This window comes from Ursus arctos, unplaced genomic scaffold, assembly GCF_023065955.2.
Source record: "Ursus arctos isolate Adak ecotype North America unplaced genomic scaffold, UrsArc2.0 scaffold_5, whole genome shotgun sequence".
NCBI classification, from domain to species: Eukaryota; Metazoa; Chordata; class Mammalia; order Carnivora; family Ursidae; genus Ursus; species Ursus arctos.
In genome coordinates, this window is record NW_026623067.1 from 52,560,606 (window position 1) to 52,586,125 (window position 25,520).

At 35.4% G+C, this 25,520-nt stretch overlaps 1 protein-coding gene across 1 annotated transcript in view; it reads left to right on the forward strand.

The window, feature by feature from the left end:
- The window catches only part of CWC27 (CWC27 spliceosome associated cyclophilin), a 182,848-nt gene extending 157,879 nt beyond the window's left edge, over positions 1-24,969 (forward strand). Inside the window, exon 14 of the mRNA XM_026498896.4 lies at positions 24,347-24,969. Coding sequence (XP_026354681.1) covers positions 24,347-24,509 — 163 coding nt within the window. The 3' untranslated portion in view covers positions 24,510-24,969. The remainder of the gene's footprint in view (positions 1-24,346) is intronic.
- Positions 24,970-25,520: the final 551 nt, after the last annotated feature.

Sequence of the window (25,520 nt, forward strand, 5' to 3'; positions counted from 1 at the left end):
AAGTAAATAAAAATCACCTGTGATCTCAGACTCAACAATAAATAATATTAATGTATACCCTTCCAGATATTTTTATGCATAATTTATTTTTCACAGAAATGAGATCATAAAATGCTATAATCTTATAACTTGCTTTTCTCCCCTCAGCAATATACAGTAAGTACTTTCCCTTCCCATACATAATTTTATGATTAATTTTTCTATTTTTGTATTATGGCCACATAGTATGCCATTATATGATAAACCACAGTTTACTTGATCAGCCCTTTGTTGTTGGATATTTAGGCTCTTTCCAGTTTTTATTATTATATACAACACTGTAATGAACATCCATGTGTCTTCATCATTGCCAGTTTTCTCCAGATTAATTCCAAAGCTGGAATTTCTTAGTCAGTGGGTATGCATATTAGGTTTCTGCTAAATATTTTCAAGTGGCCCTCCCAAAATGTCATTCCAGTTTATACTCCCATGTAAATATCATTTTTATGACTTGCTTTTAGGGCTGTTAGAATCTCAAGAATTAATTAAGGTACTTTGCAGTACTTAGTGAAAGAGAATAACATTTTAGAAAAAATGCTTTGCCCTTGTGAAGTTTTAAAAAAATACAAACACAGTCTGCCTTGCTTCTGTTTTTAATAAAACTGGTGCAGATTTCATCATGACTCCTCAGCATCCTCAGATCTAAGTGGTTTTGTTCTTGGTTCTGAAAAATTCTCCTTCTAAGATAATCTTACAGGTTAGAACTTTTGGATCTAGATTCTTTTTTGTTTATTTTTGTTTTTCAGTTTTATTACTGCACCTTGACTTACATTAAAAATCAGTTTGTCCATCAGTCACAATTTGTTTGTGCTAGAGACTGGAGTTCAAGAACCAAGATTTAGCATGAAGTAGTTTTCAAGTGTTCCTCTGGAATTAGCATAGCATAGAAGTAACAAGTACCGATTGTCTGAGTATCCAAAACTGAGAAAATTTAACAATGCAGATGTAAAGGTAATTACTGACAGGCCCATTCAGAGATCTTTATAAGATACGATTGAAGGACATAGCTTCATCTCATTGGCAAAGCTTTAAACACCTTTTATATATAAAACATACTGTAATTTGTATATGGTTTAGTCATGTATTGAGTAAAGGATACAATAACTACAAATGAATATTTTAATTATAGTCTCCACTTCATTCAGTCGGGACTTTGCCAGGCATGGGTAATAAGTGTAGACAAACCCAAATACGGTATAAGGACAGATGCTGTGAGAATAGGGAAAGTTTGCATTAGCCAAGGGAGAGATCTTCTTTACCCCTTAGCATTAGCTAGGGCAGCAGGTCTCAAAAATTTTGTCTCTGGATTCCTTTATACTCTCAAAAATTAATGAGGACTTCAAAGAGCTTTTATTTGTATGGAATATATCTGTTAATATTTACCTTACTAGAAATTAAAACTAAAAAATTAAAATCACTAAAAATAATAATGAACCTTTTTCATGTTAACATAAATAAAATTTTTACAAAGAACCATTGTATTTTCATAGGAGAAAATCTAGTAAGAAGAGTGGCATTGATTTACCTTTTTTTTTTTTATTTACCTTTTTTACATATCTCCAGTGTTGAGCAGCTGGATTCTCGTATCTCCTTCTGCACTCTGTTTTGATCCCACACATCATGTATTTTCTGAAGAATTCCACTGTACATTCACAGGATAAGAATGAAAAAGGCAAATAATGTTTTAGTATTCATACTAAAATACTTGACATTGGAGACACGGAGAACCCCAAGTCACACTTTGAGAACTGGTAGACTAAGCATCTTTAGTCATTGTGTCATTGTTTCATGATGATTCCTTTTTGTTAGATATAATAACCCAATCTATAGGTCCTGGGAAGCTTTATTCAACTTCCCAGTTTGTGATCCTTGTTTTCAAGCAGTACCAAAGTAATGCTTTCTGAATTAAATGTGCCCAACCTCTTGGTCTAGATCTGCTTACAACATAACTCTTACCATGCCCATAGCAATTCCTAACTGACCCTTAGCTGTTTTTTTTTTTTTTCTTTTTCAGAAATGTTTTGTAATAGACCTTATTTCTTTAGACCAGTTTTAGATTCACAGCAAAAGTGAGCAGAAAGTATAGAGTTCCTGTATTCCCCTGCCTCCCCTCCCACCCCTACATACAGGCATCTCAGCTATCAATATCCCACACCAGAAAGGTACATTTGTTACAAATGATGAACCTACATTCACACATCATAATCTCTCAAAGGCCACATTAGGGATCACTGTTGGTGATATATATTCTGTGGGTTTGGACAAATGTGTAATGACATGTATCCACCATTTTAATACCATGAAGAATAGTTTCACTGCCCTAAAAATTCTCTATGTTCTGCCTATTCATTTCTCACTTTCCAGCTAATGCTGGCAACTACACATGATTTTACTGTGTGCATAGTTTTGCCTTTTCCAGAATGTCATATAGTTGGAATCACAGAGTATGTAGCTTTTTCTGGTTGGCTGCTTTCACTTAGTAATATGCGTGTAAGATTCCTCTACATCCTTTCATGGTTTCGTAGCTCTTTTTTTAGTGCTGAATAATATTCCATTGTCTGTATGTAGCACAGTTTACTTACGCACTCACCTACTAAAGGGCATCTCAGTTGCTTCCAAGTTTTGGCAGTTATGAATAAAGCTGCTGTAAACATCCATGTGTAAGTTTTTGTGTGGACATAGTTTTGGGGTAAATACCAAGGAGCATGTTTAAATTTTGTAAGAAACCGCCAAACTATCATTCGAAGTGGCTTGACCATTTTGCATTCCCACTGCAATGAATGAGAGTTCCACTTCCTTACTGGCATTTGGTGTTCTCAGTGTTTTGGATTTTAACCATTCTGATAGTGTGGAGTGGTATTTCATTGTTATTTTAATTTGCAATTCCTCAGTGACCTATGATGTTGATCATCTTTTCACATGCTATTTGCCATCTATTTACTTAGGTGAGGTGTCTGCTAAGGTTTTTTGCTCACGTTTTAATCAGGTTGTTCATTTTCTTATTTAAAGTTCTTTGTATATTCAGGTGTGTCTTTTGTAAATATTTTCTCCCAGTCTGTGGCTTGTCTTCTCATTTTCTGGACATTGTTTTTCACAGAGCAGTTTTTAATTTCAGTGAAGTTAGCTTATCCATTGTTTGTGTTGCATCTAATAGCCAAGGTCATCTAGGTTTTCTTCTATGTTATTTTCCAGGAGTTTTACGCTTTTGCATGTTGCATTTAAGTCTATGATCCATTTTTTAATTGAAGTATAATTAACATACAGTGTTTTACTAGTTTCAGGTGTATGACATTAATTCAACAGTTCTCTACATTACTCAACCATGATAAATGTAGTCACCATCTGTCACCATACAATATTATTGACTATATTCCCTGTGCCATACTTTTCATCTCTGTGACTTATTTACTTTGGTCTGTGATCCATTTTGAATTATTTTTTGTGAAATCTGTAAGGTCTGTGCCTAGATTTTTTTTTATTTTTATTTATTTTTTGCTTGTGGACTGTTTACATTTTCACAGACTTTTTGGTGTTAGCAAGTCTGCAGAGTTACTTTAATGTGCAATCTCATCATTTCTTTTAGAACTGCCTGTTAAGTATATTTTTACCCAATTATCAATTACTCAGATCAGTGAGATTATACAAAATACCTGACAGAGTAGAAGTCACTTATACTTGTCTTTAGGTATACATACTTTTTAGGCTTTTTGATCATATTCTATTACTGGTAGTAGGAGATAAAGGTGGCTCTGAATCCTTCCAATTCAGTCTTGAAGCAGATATTTGCATGTGCTATATTTCACGTACCCTGCTAAGACCTTAATGCTGTTTTCCCTCATTTAACCCTCTGAGGGCTCATAGGTCAGAGACCAGCTATGGGGGATTTGTTTCTTACAACTCCATGAGATAATTGGGGTTAGTCCCATTCTATAAATGAGGAAACTTTGACCCAGAAAAGTAGGTTATTTGCCCAGAATCACACAGTAATAAACGGTGAGGCTCTTGGTCACACTTAAGACCCCATGCTGCTTCCAGAACAGTGATTTCAACATAAAGTAATAATTAATACAGTGAAGGGGGGAAAATCAACTTGACTTTCAAAGACCTTTGATTCTAAATCATAATATCTGTCTTCTGGAGCTGGTTACAGCATATATCATCCATTCCATGTTTGGAATACTTTCTACATTCCTTTAAAGAAATGCACCACCACAGGTGCCTGGGTGGCTCAGTTGGTTAAGCATCTGCCTTTGGCTCAGGTCATGATCCTGGAGTGCCGGGATCTAGAATGAATCCTGTATCGGCCTCCCTGATCAGTGGGCAGTCTGCTTCTCCCCCTGCCCTTCACCCCGCTTGTGCTCTCTCTCGCTCTCTCTCAAATAAATAAATAAAATCTTAAAAAAAGGAAAGAAAAGAAATGCACCACCATAGAGGCTCTTTGTAATCCTACATATTGAATTATCTTTTAATTATACTCAAGCTGTTCAATCAGACTGCCTGAGCAAGCAAGCTCTATTGCAAGCCTCAATTTCTTCACCTGTAAAGTGGAGATAACAATATCTACCTCAGGATTATTATTAGAATTAAATGAGAAAATTCATGTAAAGCAGTTATAAAGTTACAAAATGCCTGACTCTAAGGAAATGCTCAGGAAATATTAGGTGTGAGAAAAGGAGGGACCATGCATAGGAATGGGGTAATATTGGTAAGGCTTAACAAATTACTAAAGCAGAACAAAATAAGCATTCAAAATTAAATTGACAAATTGTTATATAGTTGTCTTGTTGTAATAATATCAAAGAAAAATAATACATAAAGAAAAGGCAAATGTTAATTTACCTCAGTTATGTTGTCTGTGACCTAGGAGGAATGTAGATAAATTCATTAAATTTGCTAGTTGCACTCGATGGTTCTATTTTAAAATCTCTTGAGAAAAGGAGAAAAGTATTGTAAAGCAGGTTCTTAGCTGAATCCAGATTATAAAATCCTAAGGCTTCCAGAGTATAGCTAATGTAAATTTAGCATTCCAAGAAAGAAGTGTGGACAAGACTACCTTTTCTATGCCGGGAATATACAATCATAGATTATGGACTTGGACTCTCTCCAAAATCTATCTTTTTTTTTCTTTTTTCTTTCCTTTCCTTTTTTTTTTTTAGCTGACAGCATTTTGAAACAGAAAAAGGCCCTGTAGGCATAAGTAGTTCATTTTTATTGGAAAGAAAATTTAAGGAACCAAGGTCCTTGGGATATTAAGCACAATGTAGTAAAAAAGTTATTTCACAATGGGAGTTACAGATAGCAGCCAAGCCAGACAAAATGAAAGTCGCCATTGTACACAGGCAATCAAGAAAATATGAACAAAACTTCTATTACTTTAACCATATCTGAAGGTTAAATGATGCTTAAAGTGGGATAGAAAAACCCAAATACTAACATTCCAGGTGAAATTTAGTGAAAGAAGGTACATAATTTGTATGTAGTTGCTTATATTTCTATAAAAATAATTTTAATTTGTATCATTTTCTTTCATAGAGTTATCAGATGAAATTAATACAAATTTTTTCAAATAACCTAATTGTGTTTATAGTGAATATAAAAAACACTGAAAAAGGACAGGAAAGAAAAAATCAATAGTAATTTCATACCCCACAGAATCGTCATTAATGCTTCTGTCCATATATACATACACACACACACACACAACACACACACACACTTTTCTCAAGAATGGAAAAATTTGTCCAATTTTTCATTGTAAGTCTTTCATGAGTGAATAATCCAACAGTTATATATTTTGTTAAGTCCACTGTTACTTCCTTAAGTTAAAGGAAGTGAAACTGCTGAGTCAAATATGTTTTTTAAAATTTTAACAAGGAATAATTTACATATAAGAAGCTGCATAGTTCTTATTTGTTTGCTCTGATTAGTTTTAAAAATTGTATACACCTGAGAAACAAACTGAGGGCTTCAGAGGGGAGGGGGGTGGGGGAATGGGATAGGCTGGTGATGGGTAGTAAGGAGGGCACGGATTGCATGGTGCACTGGGTGTTATACGCAAGTAATGAATCATCGAACTGTACATCAATCAAAGAAAGAAAGAAAGAAAGAAAGAAAGAAAGAAAGAAAGAAAGAAAGAAAGAAAGAAAGAAAGAAAGAAAGAAAGAAAGAAACTGATAGTGAAGTGCTAAAATAGATACCAAATAAAGTACCTTCCACTGGAAAAAAAAAAATTGTATACACCATGTGAATACCACCAACACAAGATCTAGAACATATACATCACCCCTGAAAGTTCCCTCATGCCCCTTTCAACCAGTTCTTTCCCCCAAATCATTCTAATTTTTGTCAGCTCAGATGTGTCTTGATAACATTTTTGCTAGATTGCATTCTAGAAAGCGAAATCATTTATACCTGTACCAGCAATGTATGAAGTTGCTAGTTTCTCCTTATGCTAAGTATTATGTATGTGTATGTTATAATATATCACAGATAACAGGTAAAGATACATTAATCTTTGCCAGTTTCTACTTTGTATTATTTTGTATTTCTTTGTTTACTGGTGAAGTTGAACTTTTTAGGGGCACCTGGTAGGCTCAGTAGGTTAAGTGTCTGCCTTTGGCTTAGGTCATGATCCCAGGGTCCTGGGATTGAGCCCCACATTGGGCTCCTTGCACAGCGGGGAGCCTTCTTCTGCCTCTCCCTCTCCCTGCCACTCCCTTGCTTATGTTCTCTCTCTCTCAAGTAAATAAATAAAATCTTAAAAAAAAAATAAGTTGAACTTTTTAAATATGTTAATTGGCCATTTATATTTCATCACTGTTGTGGCTAATTGTATAGTATGATTATATATTTCTTGCTGATTTACAAAATTTCTTAACTATGAAGGATATTTTGGGTTTTAAATATTTTTACTATTTTGTCATTATGATTTGTGGGGGGTTTGTTTTGTTTTGTTTTTAACATGGCTTTAAATGTGCATTGCTAATCTGCCAAATCTTTTTCTTCATGTTTGTGGCCCAGTGCCATTCTTTAGGTTTTCATAATCCCAGGATTATATAAATACCTACTTATATCTTTCTCTAGTATTTTTATAATTTTATTTTTATTTTTAATTGACATCTTTACCTGGAATTGATTATTTGGTGTATCATGTTAAATTACTCTTGCAACGTTTTTTTCTGTATTGCTAACTTCCACAATTGAATAATCCTGTGTTTTCCCCCACTGATATTAAACATGTCCTTTATCATAGAGTAAAGCCTTCGGAATATTTTTGGGCCAATTTCATTATTTTACATGGATTTTTCTGTCTATTCCTGTGTTACTACTTCACTACTAAATTATCGTAGCCATATAATACTATTTAATATCTGGTAAGCAAGTTGGACCTTTATTGTTCAACACATATTTTTACTTTAAAAGCTTAAGCATCTGGATAATGTGCTCCATTCGTATTTTCTCTGAGGTAACCACACCTGGAAAAATCTTAGACAACTGACCATGGAATCAATAAAAAGGCCCCATTATTTAACAGGTGGCCCCTACCTGAATTGCAACCCTAGTGCCAAGAAGAAAATAATCAGTCTTTAGACAAACTCCTTACCTTCAAAGTAATGGAAAAGATTGCATGTGGAAAATAAGTAGCATGAGGAATAAAAAAAGAACAAAATCTAGGATTTTTGATTGCCATTTTATGGTATAGGTTTATAAATGTTTTTATGAGAAGTTTGATCAGAATTTTTTCCATCTCCCTGGTACTGAACAAAAAAGCACAAAGGATTAACAAAGTCATACAGTAGATAACATCTCACTTTTACTTTACATGATGTCAATCCTCATGACATCTAGGATGGCCAGATATAAATGCAAGCCACAAAATCTTCTTCCAAAGACATTCATTAATAATCTTCCTACTACCTACCATTTTGAATTATTAACTTCCCTTATCCTCTTTGGTATTAATGCAGATAACCAAGTTAAACGTAATAATGATATTCTGTTCTTTGTGTGCAGCTAATTCAGTTGGCCATGATATGTAAAATGTTGGGCTTGGGCTTTTTTTTAGTAGAAATAAACGTTATAAACATTATAAGCTAACTTTTACTGAACATATACAAAGCACCAATCTTTTTTAAACCTATAAGCTAGATCTTACTCTTAGGCCCAAATTATATGGGAAGAGTCTGAGGCACAGAAAGGTTAAGTAATTTTGGTCAAGATCTCATAGTTAGGAAGTGGTAGATCTCAAAAATAGCTAATCATACTTGGTTCAATAGTTTTTGTGTATGTCTGTGATTTTCTATTGTAACGATTTCTCTAATTGAGCTAGTCTTCATATTTTCACATTTGCTTATAAGGTAATGTTGTTTTTTTTAACTGTAGTAACAAGGCCAAACAAGTAACTTCAGGACTTTATTATAAATTTTTGGTCAAAAATTATCTGTCCCCCTTAAAATCATGGCAGGTCCATGTCCCTAATATTATAAACCCTGTATTACTTGAAGAATTAAAATTCAGAAAGTTATTTAAAAGTTTGTTTAACTTAAACAAGAAGTTCCTCATTTAGCCACATTTACTCATAATTTTCCATGGGAATATATGGAATAGAGTGGTATGAGTATGGGATTTGGAGTCAGATCTGATTGGAATCCCCATTTGGAAATTTACTAGCTGTGTGATTTCAGGCAAATTGTATAACCTCTCTAATCCTGTTCCTTAAACGTATATCTGAGGATAATAATAGTACCGTTCTGATAGGTTAGTTTGTGGATTAAATGAAATACTTTTTTTAGAGGATTTAGCAGGGTGTCAGTGCTCAATAAATTTTCGTTATTCTCGTTTTTGATGTTGTCATTGTTATTTTTGAAAATTAATTTCTCTGTATTTGACTGTCAGATCTGTCAAAATGATTAGAATTTATATTGTATTTATAATGTTTGACAGTTTTTATGATCTTTTCTTAACCCATAATAAGTTGCAGTAGTTAACTTTAGTTTCTATTGTTAATTCTTTCTGAGATAAAATAAATTTGAGATTTGATATTTTTATGGTAAACAGTAATCCTCATTAATGAAATATTGTTTTTTTCCTTGAGGCTGGTACTAATAAAGGGGTGCGGCAGAGGGGATATCAATTGAAGATAAAATTTAAATATAATGCAAAAGATCATCGCTTTAGAGAAGAGAAAATTATAAGCTCAATGTAATGTAAATGTTTTTCTTCCATTCCGCTCTCTTAGCCAAGTTCTAAGGTAGTGATAAAATGAAGCAAGAAGGAATATGATTATAGACTTCATTCTCTAATTAGTGTTCATTTTATAAAGGACTATAAATAGTGCTGCAGAAGACCAATGAGATTCTTCATAAATAGGAACTTGTCAGAGTCGCTGACCATGGAAAGGTGGTTATTTTATTTCTAAGCCCTCAGACCAATCCCTGAAGTCACCTCTTTTTCTGCCTTTTTCTTCTGACTAAAGAAAACTCTTCTGTATTGACTCTGCTTTCATACAGTTTGAACTGAAATAAATTTCTATCACATTAGGTAAGTTTGCTTTGTTCATGGATTTGTTCTGAGAGAGACGGGCAGATAGCCATGTACCCCAGCTGCTTACCAGGCCTTTTTGACTAAGAACTCCATCTTCCCAAGTTGTTTTGTTAGTTCACTAGCCACAGATTAAATGTTATTGGCTGAGCAGTTGGCTAAACCCCAGGGCAGGTGTAAGAACGCATATTACAGATTTTTTTCTGGAAAGCTTCTTAAATCCTTCCACCTGTATCCTACTGAGTGTGAAGCATGTTAGATAGGCATGTTAGAAAGCAGACAAATCATTTCCATGCTGATGAAGATATTTTAAAAATTACATCTTTCACTTTTGCTCCAATAATATTCAGTATTTATTAAAGACACTCTATGAGGATTACTTTTTTTTTCTTTTTAAATGAGGGAAACAAAAGGTTTTTTAAGAGTTGACTTTTCAAAACCCCAAACCAAGGGAGAAATATTAGCATTCATTCAAAATTCAGAGGAAAGTTTTCCCATGTTAATGGTGAAGAATAAAAGAAATTCCACTAGTGTTTATCTTTGTTTTCTTTTTCCATAGCCAGCATCTTTCTTGGTTTACCTAATGTTGTGTTTTCCCAATCTTATCTTCATTTGTATTTCAAATATTTAAAAATATATATTTTTTATTTTTTGTTACTCTTGTCTTCCTACTGTGAATTTTTAAATCTCTCTTCTGAGTTTTGGCCATTTCTGTCTGCATTTTTCTCTGCTTCCTTTAAGTCACTGATTCTGTTTCCCATTTTAAGTCTTCTTTCATCCTTTTCCTCCTTGATTTCTTTCTCTTGTTTAGCCTCTTCTTCTCAGTCGCTTCTGTCCTGTGCTGCCCTGCTCTTAGCTATGGTCATTTGAACGTGAAGAATCCCAGTGACTTCATTTCCTGGACTTTTTTTTTACATACTTTGATCTCTGGCCTCATTCATGTTTTGTCTGTCACTCTGTCTCTTCATATGAATTACTGTCCTTTCTACTATCTAATTCATATTGAAAAAGACCCACACTATTTTCAAGTGTAGTGATACTTTAACCCTTTAACTTCTTAATTCCGAAAGAATCTTTGAACATTTGTGAAAAGAGAACCCTAAGTTACTTGTAATCAATGATGAGGAAAGTTCTAAAATTAAAAGTTCATAAGGTTTTTCACCTAAATATTACATTTTGATAGCTAAGGTGCTATTATAATGAAGTGAAAGAATCATCCAATTGATGTTTTAAAATATATTCTAGAAATCATATGAAAATGTCAAAATGTTTAAACAAAATTGCCATTTACACTTTAAACAGTATCAAAAGTGAACAGAGACAGAAAAAAAGAGTTGTAATATTTAGGGTTGATAATGTCATTATTCTCTATATGGCGAGTTTTGGTTAATTCATTTGAAGTAAAATTAAAAGCTTATGATTTTCATATTAGATACACTTTCTTAAAATTGTAATAAGTACCAAATGTTTAACATAGTTACCCAGATTCTGCAGAAATTATTTTGATCTTTATTTTTCATTAGCAGCAAAAGTACCTGTAACAGTATCTGTCATCTTTAGGCTTCTCAAGTTTCTAGACTATGAACTGGGAAGCAGGCCTCAGTTTGATAAATAAGTTCAATAGCTTCTCTTTAGTTACTTATATGTAAAACGGAATGGGGAAAACTGGGTTATTTGCAGATCTAGAAAATCCAAAGTTATCTACCAAAAGTTCTAAGACTTCAGTATTGTGGCCAGATACAAAATAAATACACAGAGATCAGAATCAGTTAATCAATTAATCAGTGCTCTAAAATAATCACTTAGAAAACATTTTTTAAAAGATTTTATTTATTTCTTTGAAAGAGAGAGAACGCACAAATAGTCAGGGGCAGAGGGAGGGAGAGAGGCAGACTCCCTACTTAGCAGGGAGCCCCACATGGGGCTGGATCCCAGGACCTGGGATCATGACCTGAGCCAAAGGCAGACACCTAACCGACTGAGCCACCCAAGTGCCCTGCATTTTTTTTAATTAAAAAAATACAACCTGTTTTACGACTAAATAGGTATACTATGTTTCTAGAATGCTTAATTTTTAACAAAAACCAAATTATCAAAATTATTTCATAAACCTAATATAATCCAAATAAAAATGCCAGTTGAAGGAGGGAGAAAAATATGCAAGCAAAAATAGCCAATAATTTTTTTAATAAAAAGAATAGGAAAGCATAACTTCTCACTCCTTAGGTATGGGCTATGCGTAGTCGGTTCCCTTCAAAGAGTACAACATGGAAAGCTGGGTGGGGTAGAATAACTGTAGAGTGGATAAAACTGAAAAGCACTGTGAGGTGATCAAGATCAACATCAACATCATAAATCATGTTGGTAGTATTCACCCTTGATATAATATAATGAAAATTGCACTTTATATTGTGGTCTTTCTCCCGGTAGCCCATAAGCTCACTCTGATCATGAGAAAAACATCAGATAGTTTCCAATAGTGTAGGCATTCTACCCAGCCAGTACTCCTCTAAACTGTCAAAGTGATCAAAACAAGGAAATTCTGAGAAATGACCATAGCCAAGAATAGCCTAAGGAGACATGACAACTAAACGTAACATGTTATCCTGAATGGGATCCTGGAGTAGAAAAATGGACATTAGGTAAAAGCGAAGTATATTAGTCTCCTAGCACTACCATAACAAAGTACCACAGACTAGGTGGCTTAAACAATAGAAATGTATTTTCTAACAGTTTTGGAGGCTAGAAGTCTAAGATGAAAGTGTCGGCAGGGTTGATTTCTAGTGAGACCTCTTTCCTTGGCTTGCAGATAGCCACCTTCTTGTTCTGTTATCACACGGCCTTTTCTCTGTGTGCATGTGCTCTTCATGGTTCTTCCTCTTCTTTTAAGGCACACCTTTATGACCTCATGTAATCGTCTTTTAATTGAGGTATAATTAATATATTAGTTTCAGATGTGTGACATAATTTTTCAATATTTGTATGTATTACAAAATGACATTTTATCTTAATTATCTCTGTAAAGGCCCTATCTCCAAAGACAGTCATATTGGGAGTTAGGTCTTCAACTTATGAATTTGGGGGAACACATTTTAGTCCATAACACTAAGGAAATATAAATAAGTTATGGATTTAATAGTAAGATATCAATATTGGTTCCTTAAGTGTAACAAATGTACCATACTAACATGAGATGGTAATAATAGGGAAAATTGGTTTGGGGGTATAAGGGAACTGTCTATACTAACTGCTCAATTTTTCTGTAAACCTAAACCTCTTGAAAAAAAGGAATCTAGGGGCGCCAGGGTGGCTCAGTCGTTAAGAGTCTGCCTTTAGCCCCAGTCACAATCCCAGGGTCCTGAGATCAAGCCCCGCGTTGGCGTCGGGCTCCCTGCTCAGCGGGGAGCCTGCTTCTCCCTTTCCAGCTACCCCCTGCTTGTGTTCTCTCTCTCTCTCTTGCCGTCTCTGTCAAATAAATAAAATCTTTATTAAAAAAAAAAAATAGAATCTGTTTTTAAAAAGAAATAAATTTTGAGAATTTTTTTTTAAGAGTAAGAAAGTAATGGTCTTTCCCAGTCAGATGCTAAAATTATGATAATTAAATCAGTGTTTAGGGTGCATTATTTTAGAAATGAAGTTGGAACAACTAGGTAGCCACTTCGAAAAAATAATTAAATTAGAACTTTATCTGACCCAATATACTAAAAAATTTTTCTAAATTGATAAAAGATTAACGAATGAAAAGAGAACTATAAAAGTGCTGTTGAAAATATAGGTGGATATTTACATGGTATTAATGTGACAAAAAACTTAAGTATGACTTTAAAGACAGAGACCACAAAGGAAGAGGCTGCTCAATGACTATATAAAAAATTGTGAAGTTCTATATGGAAGGGAGGAAAGAAGGAAAGAGGGAATGGAGGGAGGAAGAAATGAGATAGGTAAGTAAAACTCAACAGAAAAACAAAATTAAAGGACAAATGACAAATTAGAAAAGGTATTTGCAATGTATGTGATGAATATAGATTTATATTCTTAATGTAGTAAAACTTCTCACAAATCCATAAGGAAAAGATGAATATCACATTTTTTCAATGGGCAAAGGATATACACACATATCACAAAAGAAGAAATACAGATAGCCAAAAACTTGGGAGAAAAGGGAAAACAAAAGCTATTAAAGCAAAATAAGGCACTCTGCCAATGAGGGTGTAGATTGATAAATCCTCTCTGGAGTGAAGTTAGACCATTCATATGAAATACCTTACAAATGTACAAATCTTTGTCCTAAGAATTCTACTTCTGGATATATATCCTAAGCATTAATAAAGATTCTGTATTATAAATGATAGAAATATCTTAAACAAAAATGGGGAATTTATCAGCATGGGAAGCTTAAGGAGTGGAGCTAGGGCATAAGTAGATCAGAGAATTCATCCAGTGTCAGGAATCTCTCTCTCTTTTTTCTGTCTCCTGGGTCCATTTTCCTCTCAGTTGGCCTCATGCATAGGCCAGCTTCCCCTCGGGGGTGGCAAAGATGGCCTTCAGAAGCTCTAGGATTATGTTATGGTCAACTCAGTAGTTCCAGGAAAAGTTCTTGAAACAATTCTGTTTGGCCTTTTCAAATTCAAATGCCCAGGCCCTGATGTAATGGCTGGTTATTCTGGGCAGGCCTATTCCATGTGTCCCCTTACTGGGACAAGGACAGGGGATGTCACCCCACTCCAACAATATGGACTCAGAGTGGAGAAGGGTCATTTCTGAAAATAAAAGAATTATGCTACCTAAAGAAAGAATATTGAACCAGCCTCTCCCCAGAATTTCTACAAATAAGAAAATCCAAATTTTTCTTATTCACAGAGATGTTATTAGTAGCATTTTGTTTATAAAGATGAAAATTTGAACAAGCCTAAGAATCTTACAACACGGGGTTGATTGTAAATTTATACTATCAAATATTAGACCTTTTTTTTTTAGATTTTATTTATTTATTTGAGAGAGAGACCGCACGAGCAGTGGGGAGGAGCAGAAGGAGAGGGAGAAGCAGACTCCACTCTGAGTGGGGAGCCCAAGCCAGGACTCGATCCCAGGACCCTGAGATTATGGCCTGAGCCAAAGGCAGACTCTCTCATGTGCACTCTCTGTCTCTCAAATAAATAAATAAAATCTTAAAAAAATAAAAGTAGAGTTATCCATGTGAAAAAAGATGATTGTAGTATAGTTGGGTATGGAATGCAAATTATAAAATTTATGCATTATGATCCCTATATATATATATTATGTATATATACACACATGTTCCATATAATGCATACATGCATAATACATTCATACATAGAGATGCATAGGAAAAGTACAGGAAGCGATGTACCTATATGTTTATAGTAATTATTGATAAGCTATGGAATTACAGATGATTTTTGTTTACTTTTTCTTTTTACTTCTAAGGATTGTTACTTTGCACAAAAAAAACCCCCACAAAAACAGTGAATATATGTTAATCATACTATGAAAGTTATAAAAGTAAAATTTCTATAATTCTTTGATTCTGTAAACAGTTTCTACCCTTCAAATGGCTTGTAGTCTAGTATAGACCAGATATATTTTAAAGTATACATATAAGCCTCCAAAGTTAGGTAAGATCAAATAAGTTATGTGTGTATGATGGTGTATATGAACACATTTGAAAAAGTATATGCAATGTAATAGAATATTATGAAATAACTTTATACAAGCACAATTTGTATGTAGCACATATACACAAAATACAAAATAAATTGAAATAAGTGTTGGACTTGCTGGAGGCATGATGTTTGAATCTTATTCTAATTATATGAGATAACTAGGGTGCCTATCACCATCTCCTCTTCACAGATGAAGAAACAGGCCTGAAAAGCAATGTGACTTTCCTGCAGTAACATTTAATGACTGAACTGTAACTCAAACCCAGGTCTTCCAACTACAATCCACAAAAGTTTCCATAGAAAGTGTCAGAGAAAATCAAAAGTAAGAGCAGATCCTGAAACCCAGGGCAGTCAGAAGATTTTTAGAAGGAAATGGGGATTACACTTGGGCTTTGAAAGGACAGGGGACACAGACCAGTGAGAAGGGGGTGGTAGGACATTCCAGAGAAGTGACATGGATAGAGTACGCTGCGGGCCATCTATGATACAGAGCAGGGTGTGGTCCTTTCAAAGAATCAGATGTGGGCAAAACTTGAAAATTGTTTTGTCTTGCTGAAATTTTTCTTCAAAAACAAAAAGGGCTGTTTTTGCTTTTCAAATGCAAATCTCCTTTCCAGTCCTCCTCCTCAAAAGAAACCTTCAACCAGATCATTTAAGTTTCTTATCTGTAGTCCTACAGAATGATAAATAATAACCAGGAGTTATTTAGTTGGGTTTCCTAGGAATTCTATTTTAACAGAGAAATGAGAAGCTGTCAACACAGTATACTAAAGACAAATTATTAGGATGACCGTTTCACAAAGAATGGCAAGGCCTTTCAACCCAAGTCGAGGGAGGCTGTCTGAAGACAATACATCCATTTTCCCCCACCTCATATCTCAAAGACCAAGAATACAAAAGGCAAATGTCAATCAGTAGGCAATTTAAGTGGCCATTTGAGGAAGATAAGTGTTGGATTTTTATAGCATAAAGTTAGTAGTGGTGGGAATACTTTGTTTTAGCTTTTTGAAATATTAGCCTTTTCTCTGGTATTGTGGAGTTGGAGAGTTACTGACCTAGAAAACTCAAGGGCTTATAAAAATAATAGCTAAATAATTCGGAATTATATTTTAATACTATCAAGGAGAATGGTGAAAAAAAACAGAATCTAGCCAAAGGTTTTAGAAGTGACTGGTTACCCAGAAACATTTATTCATCACAAATTTATTGAGGGTGTCCTTCTTGCCAGGCAGTGGTGCCTGGTGCCGGTACAAAGGCAAGTAAAACAGAGCCAACTGCAGTCTAGTGAGGGAGCCTGAACTAGAGAGATGGACAGAAGAGGGCCTAACCCCACTGGAAAAAGAAGACAGGCCAGGAGAGGAATCAGGGACTGGTTCCCACAAGGGATGACACCTCAGCCAGTACAAGGGCTAGGAGAAGTGTATAGAGAGGCAGTAAGCAGGCAGGAGAGAGCAGGTTTTGTTCAGGAAACTGCAAGTAACTTGGGATGCCTGGGATATAAATGTTATCAGGAAGGTCATACAGGAACTTGGAAGTAAAAGCCAAATTATAGAGGCCACATAAGAAATTTGGGTTTCATTTTGTAGACAATGGGGAGCACCAAAGGAGTTAAAACAGAAGAGTTTTCAAGGCTAGATTTGCATCTTTGAAAAATATATATATAAGAGAGAAGACTTGGATATCATCCTCAGTCACAAGGCACTCCTTAGTAATTAGGTGCCTGACAGGAGACAGCCAGACAACCGCCCTCGCAGGGACAGGCCACAGGCCCGTCGCTCTCCCACTCTGGGACCTCCAGCTGAACGGGGTGTCCTAGCCTAGTTTTAGGTGCCCCAATCCTCAGTTTAGGAAGTATTAGGAGAAACTGAGACTGAGATTCTAGAGAACAATGATTAAAGGCAATAATGGGATAAAAATTTACAGTGAAAATTAATTACCTTTTTTTTTTTTAAGTGTTCATCTAAAAGAGAGGTGCCTTTTCCCAAAGAGCCTCCCACATTGCTCAAGACATTTTTGGAACTTCTCTTTCGGGAATTGCTTTAAAGGCCAGCCCGGGAGCCACACAAATAATCATTCTTGTCTCTTTATAGTTTCATTTTTCAAAAATTTTTTATTCCAAAATAAGCACTACCCAATCTGATTTTTTTATCCTACTCACTCAGCTTAGCACTGAATTAACTTTCTACTTATTCCCAAAATTAAATCCATCTTCACATCATGAAAATTTCTTACCTCTGAAGACATTCAGTAGAGTACCTCATCAACTACGTACCAGCTACAAGTTTCTTGACCATGAATCTCACAAATTGCCTATGCAGTGGGGGTGACAACACATCTTTCCCGCCTACCCCATACGGTTACTACTATGAAGGTAATAGCAGACAACACTTGTAAGCTTTTTGTAGAGAGCTGTGTCAGTGGATGCTCTTATTGTTGCCTCATGCTTTGCAGGCAATTCCAAAGTGTGCATTTGTTCCGGTGTCTGTGTGTGCATCTCCCTAACAGACTGTGCGCTTTAGGATGGCAGGGCCTGGGTCATATTTGGCTTTGTGTCCCTGGTGTCTAACACAGGGTCTCACACATAAAAAGTCCTCAGATGTTTGTTGAGTGAATAATTTAATCTAGTTTCTTGCCTTATCTTCAAACCATATGTAAGAAAAGGATAACACACTTGAGATTATTCAGTTAATGAGCTCAGAGGCCACTTACACTTCTTCGAGTATGTGAGTAGTTTATCATTAGGAACTAGCTGTTCGTCTCTGAAGGGGCCAGAACAAATGGCTGATGAAATAAATCAATGTGAAAATGTAAAGATTCTTAAACTTCAGTGCTGTGGTCTTAACTCTGGCTGTATTTTAAAATCACCAGGAAAAAATTTTAATTACCAATTTAATTACCAATGCTGGGGCCCCATCCCAGCATAATTAAATCAATACCTCTGGACATAGAAGCCTGACATAGTTTTCAAAGCTACCAAAATGATTCTGATGTGCAGCGTGTATTTGATGCAGGGCTCTAGTATTAGTCTGCGAGAAACTGCTTTAAAAAAAAAAAAATCTATCAAGGGGCACCTGCCTGGCTCAGACAGTGGGGCATATGACTCTTGATCTCAGGGTCGTGAGTTCAAGCCCCACACTGCACACAGAGTTTACTTAATAAAAAAATTAAAAATTAAAAAACCTATCTAGTTTTACATTAGGGACCATAGTCAGTAGAATAGAACATAAGGCATGCTCCCACTGCAGTCTATGAGTAACAACTAGCCATTAAGTGATAGGAGCGCAGTGGAAGAGCAGCAGTCAGTACGTGCTGAGCTATGAGAGGTCATGAAAAGGTGGGCTTATGCTGAGCATCAGACTTTCTGCAGAGCTATTAGACATTTTAAAAGTTTATCACAGAAATAAAAGACATTCCTTGCCTACAAAAGGAGGTCAAGTGTTCGTTTAGCAGACCAGCTAGTACCAGCCAGCAGGCCTGGCCAGTACAAAGGATCTGGAGGTTTTGCTTTACAACACAAATCACCATTCTCGGCACTGGGAATACAGCTGTAAACAAGACTCAAACCGTCTTGAATAACTGACAGTCTGTTCACAATTAAGTAGACAGCCAATTACAAAAGGGTAAATGATGAAAGAAACGAAATAAGGTTGGTGAGATAGGAAGATGCAGTTGTTAGAGAGTTTTAAGGGTCCGGCTGAGGTAGTTCAGTCTAATACAACAGTCAATAATTCCTGGTCAAAGAAATGTATAAGGAAGATTATTTTAGGGACAACTGGCTGGCTCAGTCAGTAGAGCATGTGACTCTCGATCTCAGGGTTGTGAGTTCAAGCCCCATATTGGGTGTGAAGCCTACTTAATTAAAAAAAATTTTAAAGATTATTTTAGAACCATTGGAGGATTAGAAGAAGGAGAAACAGTACAGATGTAGAACAGAACACCTACAAAAGTCTAAGGGTGGGGTGGTAAGTTCCTAAATTGGCGAGATTTGGGAAGGAGTGGTTTATAGAATTTCCAAAGAAAAAGATGGCTGTCTACATGATATAAGTAATCTTAATGCATTTTAGTTAGAAACAAATTATTAATACTGGAATTCTATATTGCACTACTTACTGTATGTTTGAGAATAAATACCTCTCGTATTCTCCATTAATATTAATTGCTGTCATTTCTTAATCTATTTCACAACTGTGGGAGACCTTTAAAAACTGAAAGTCATGGGGCGCCTGGGTGGCACAGCGGTTAAGCGTCTGCCTTCAGCTCAGGGCGTGATCCCGGCGTTATGGGATCGAACCCCACATCAGGCTTCTCCGCTATGTGTCTGCTTCTTCCTCTCCCACTCCCCCTGCTTGTGTTCCCTCTCTCGCTGGCTGTCTCTATCTCTGTCGAATAAATAAATAAAATCTTTAAATAAATAAATAAATAAATAAATAAATAAATAAATAAATAAATAAAAACTGAAAGTCAAATCAGTGAGTTTAGTCAAGGTCCAGGTCCTTTTCGAAGACTCAATTGTTTACTTTTGTTTTTAAGTTCATACAACCCCATATGGGGGGGGGGGAACAAAACAAAACCTTATTCTACCAAATAACCTTAATGAAAAAGTAAGCCTCCATATTTCTGTAACACACTGAAGTCAATGTTCTTATTTGAGAATCTGAGCGTATATAAATTTTTTTATTAATCAGAACTAAATTTTTTGTCTTTGCCTTCAAGTGAGCAAGTTCTAAAATGTTCATATGTAAATGATCAGTGTACAGTTAATTCCAAAAAATGAACCTGTTCTTGTTGGGCCATGACCAGACACAGAGTAAATAGCATTGAGTTATTGGGACATACAAGATTGTAAATGTACTTGAGTTAAGTCTGTAGTATAAGTCTGCATGTGTATTCTCACAGGAGACTGTAAAATGTGTGCATGCTTTCAAGTCATGCAGCCTGTGATTTATGGAGGCACATAGGTCAGGAGTTTATTATGCTGAAAATCATAATAACTATTTTGTTTTGCTTTTTAAAATGAAGTGTCCAAAGCATGTTGAAAGATAAATGGGTAAACCATTTTGATTATGCTTTTATTTCTATTAAAGATTAAATATTATTGCTGAGTAACCAGCCATGCTAAGTATAATGATATTAAAGCTGAAGTAGTTTGTAAGGTGATAGCCCCTTCTTTCCTCTGGGTTTAGGTTTGTTATTAATCAAAATGTTGGACTTGTTTAGTGCAGTGGTGTATGAAACAAACAGTTGAAAAAGACAGCTACTTTAATTTACGGCTTTCTGTTTTTTTCAAATTTGTAGGAAAATCTGTTTCTCTTTGTGGACTTTGTGCTATTGTTCACATGTCTAGAGTTCATTTCTTATACCAGAGCCAACTAAATCCAATAATTGCAAGATATTCTCATGGGATAGAAAGGAGGAAGGTGCCTATAAGGTTTTAATTGACAAGTTCTGGTAAAGCCGTTTTTTGAAATGTGGACAGTCCCTAATAGAAATGGATGTTACAAAAAATCCATCTGTATTTTTGGACAGAGAGAGCAATAATTTTTGAAATAGAAAAAATGTGTATTTAGAAAGATATTAATAAGTTAACTAAAGACAGTGGTTTTATTTCTCACTATCAATACAGGAGTATTGAATAAAATTGTTTCAAAGGGTATGTTGTTTTGAGCTACTTCCTGGTTTTGGCTTAGGTATCTGCACAAGAATCATTTGCTAAACATTTACAGAAATGCAGTGCAGGGTCTGTACTCCCCACAATGTGTGGTAAAGGACTTTCAAAAGGACATCCTGTCACCTTTCTAAACTTGTTCCTCAGGAGTGGAAATGCACTTACAATTCCTAAAAAGTATACTTTTAGTACGCAGTACAGATTGTAAGAAGTGTCAAAGAAAAAGATCACCTCTCATTAACTGAAACAAAAGGTTTAATTTATTAAGTAAGGAAGAGCTATGCTTTTTTAGGCCCAGTTTCTGAGCAAAATGGGTTGCAAATCTAATACAGAGTTTTGGGGTCCGGGATTATTTGGGAATTGACATCAGCGTCAGTAGCCCCATTACTAACGAGAGACTGTCTGTGACTGGCTGCCTTTCAGAAATATGTTTACTAGAGAGCCCACCACTGATTGGTCAACTATCAAAAGCATAAGGCTGTCACTGATTAGCTGGCTTTCAAAGGTGTATTTACTGAACTGAGTTGTCACTGATCATTTAGGCCTAGGCAAATCATCATTAATTGATTAAATCTAGTTTGGTTGTGTTTCAAACTGCTTCTGGTTGTCCTTTGTTACCATGAATGTAGAACAATCAGCCTTTTTCTAGGAGCTGGAATTTTTTTATTCCCAGAAGCTAATACTTAATCACTGTAGGAAAGTGAAAGCAGAAGAAAATCAGACTTGAGGAATCCATTTAAATAAGTAAGGGTCCTATGATGCATTTCCTTTTTTTTTTTTTTCATATTTGTAGCTTCTAGGATTTTATTAGTATCTCCAATTGAAAAGTTATAATCAAAACCTATGAATACCCTACCTTCCTCTTCCCACAATCTATAGATTTATCCTACTAAATTATGATTATCCATGATAAAATTGATGCTATTTATTCTGTTACCATAAGCTTAATTCAGAGCTCTTTTCTATTTCTTCCATTAAAAATATCTGCTCATTTTAAAAGTAGAAATAGTTTAAAATGGAAACTTAGGAAGCATGGGCCTCAGTATCACCATTCTTGAAATTACCTGTCAGCATGGTTTTTCCACTGTAATTTCTATAGTAAAGAGGTCACTATACTTTCTGATTTTTTTTGTTTTCTTTCTTTCTCTTTCTTTCTTTCTTTCTTTCTTTCTTTCTTTCTTTCTTTCCTTCCTTCCTTCCTTCCTTCCTTCCTTCCTTCCTTCCTTCCTTCCTATGTATATGTGTATATATATATATATATATATATACACATACATACACACACATATGTATATATAGATATAGATATATGCTATACATTGTTACATTAGATTTAGGTGTACAATACAGTGATTCGACTATCTATACCTTAAACTATGCTGACAAGTATAGCTACCATCTGTCACCATGCAACACTATTACAATACCATTGACTATATTCCTTATGCTGTGTCTTTTATTTCCATGACTTATTCATTCCTAAGTGGAAGCCTGTACATCCCGTGCCTCTTCACCCATTTGGCCCATCCTCCCACCCCTCTCCCCTCTGGCAACCCTAAGTTTGTTCTCTGTATTTATAGGTCTGATTCTGTTTGTTTATTGATTTGTTTTTTAGATTCTACATCTAAGTGAAATAATATGGTATTTGTCATTGACTTATTTCAGTAAACATAGTACCCTCTAGGTCCACCCATGTTGTAAATGGCAAGATCTCATATGATGCCTTTTGTAAAAAAAGGGTATTTACTGAAGCAAGAGAAGTGTAAGAAGTCAGCAGTTCTGACAGTTGATAGGGTATGTTCATGTACTGAAATTAGCTACGAAATTTGATGCAAATAACATATTATTAATAATAAAGAATAGAAATGTGCATGTGTGGGGCGCCTGGGTGGCACAGCGGTTAAGCGTCTGCCTTCGGTTCAGGGCGTGATCCCGGCGTTACAGGATCGAGCCCCACGTCAGGCTCCTCCACTATGAGCCTGCTTCTTCCTCTCCCACTCCCCCTGCTTGTGTTCCCTCTCTCACTGGCTGTCTCTATCTCTGTCAAATAAATAAATAAAATCTTTAAAAAAAAAAAAAAAAGAAATGTGCATGTGATTTACCTCATGTAGTAAGTTAAAGTAGATTCTAGGTCATGTATATAATGTTATCACTTGTACTAATTGTATTCTTGTAAGCTTTTCTGGGATGGAAGGGGTGGGAATAGTAGTTAAGACTCAACTTGTCAGCCCTCAAGAACAGTAGCTACTGAATCCTTAGTACCACTAATATTGTAACATTTTATTTCCCACCAAAATCTTTTCTTCAAAATCTGAATATATCCATGAGAGTTTATCACATAAGTATACTTCACTCAGCAGGGAAAAGGGGTGGGGTATTTGTGCTAGTACCTACTGCCCAAATCTCCGCTTATACAGGGGAAAAGAAATTAATGTAATATTTGGGTTTCGTGTGAAAGTTACAACGGGTGTATGGCGAGTGTTAATCCTATAGACAATTTAGCCCTATCAGCTGTGATAAAAGTGCTGGGTATGCCCACTCTAAAATTGCTTAACTAACAAGTGGGAAAAGTCTTAGTAGTTTTGTTTATATATCAAAACCGAACTTTTCTGTTTCCAGATTCATTCAACTGCCCTGAAATCTGGTCTTTGACTTCCCCATTTATTTCTGACACCTCCTAATGGGGGCAGAGCTAATCGCTTACATATTTCCCTGCTGCTAAGGATAGCTGGCTTATGACCACTTACGATTCAAGCACATGTTGATACCTTAAGACCAGTAAGCATTTGATAAAGTGGGAAAGCAGGATGGTTAAATTTGTTGTAATCAACAGTAAGAGGAGGAAATTAGTCCATGGAGCTATGCCAAAGCTTAGTTTCCTTTTGCACACACACAAAAAAAAAACCGTTTTTTTTAACCCTGCAACTCCCCATAACACCATTTGAACAAGAATTTTCTTAACACATTCCTGACTCTTGATCCCTTTAACTACTGAAAACAAAAAGATCAGATAGGGCTGGTTTATTGTCTGGAGTTCTGCCCTGCAACCCTGCCCACTCTGACTAAGTGAGTGTGCTCTTTAAAGGAAGCTGGCAAAATGTGCTCTGGGTTTAGTTGAAGGAACACTTCTGGGTAGAATTCCTTTAACCTCCCATCAGGAAAGGACCTTCAAGTGAAGACTGAGGCAGAGAGACTCATTACTAAAAATACAAAGCAACAGAACAAACGCCACACATGTTTTCCAAATTTAAGTGTTTTCTGAGAAGTTGGTTTCCAAGTGGTATAAGCACCAATAAACAATAAGCCCATGTTGGTGTTCTGTACCCTTGTGGTTCACTATGCCAAGGACAGTATAGTATAAAATTTCTACTTTCTGTTCTCCAGCCAAAATCACTGAACCATCTCTTTCCCTCTTCAGGATGTCGCATGTACTTCAGTTTGAGGATAAAACCAGAAAAGTGAAAGATGCAAGCATGCAAGATTCAGACACATTCGAAATCTATGATCCTCGGAATCCAGTGAATAAGAGAAGACGAGAAGAAAGCAAAAAGCTGATGAGAGAGAAAAAAGAAAGAAGATAAAATGACAATAATGTTAAATGGAACTAGCTAGAAATGTGCCTGCAATAAATGGCCTTATAACAGCCATTGTTCCCAACAACATCACTTATAAGGGTGTGAAAAGAAGTATTTTCAAACCTGTTGTCTGGTTTTGAAGAACAATTATCTTGTTATGTAAATTGTGGAATGATTTAAGCAAATGTTTTTGGTTACTGGTACATGGTTTTTTTCCCTTCATTTGACCTTTTATATTGCTAAATCTGAAATAAAATAACTTTCCTGCCAGTTTACATGTTAACTATTTGTAGACTGTGCCAGCCTGTGTGTGTCTTTTTATCCTAAAATATGTGAAGACTTTGTTTTCAAGACTTTTTTTATAAGAAGTTCTTGCAAGAAAGAGTATTTAAGGGAAACCTCCCTGGCATTCTGTTACCACATTGCTAAATTTGAAATAAAATTTAAAAAAAATGCATAATATAAAGATTGATTTTTGTTGTTGTTGTTTTGGATATAAATAACTAAAAATAGCCAAATCAGTTAAGACTCAGTAACCCCATGCGCCTTAATGTTTGAGGAATCCCTAAGGGAATATTCTCACCTGCATCTTAAGCCAATGCCTGGGTTTTATAGATGTAATCAAGACACTAATACACTAAGTAATATGCTTACTGCACACACTGGGCTCATATGGGGCTACCTGTCTGTCTACTCCTCTGCCATTCTCAGCATAGCAACAGCAAGAGCACAGGCAGAGGTCCCGTTCTAGCAACAGAACTCATCAAGAATTTAGCATTTGATGACAATGACTCATACTGGTTATTTACTATATATTATCTGTGTTTTACTCAGTTTTTCTAGAATCTGAATCCTCAAATTATAACACAGGCTGACTTTCAGTTACCTAATAAAACCTCACCAGCCACATCTTTTCAGATAGTGTCTCATTGACTCTCTTTTTCCAAATGTAATCCAATAGACTTTCTCTAGAGCACTTGTTCTCAAAATGTGGTCCCAGATATTACACTGCAGTGG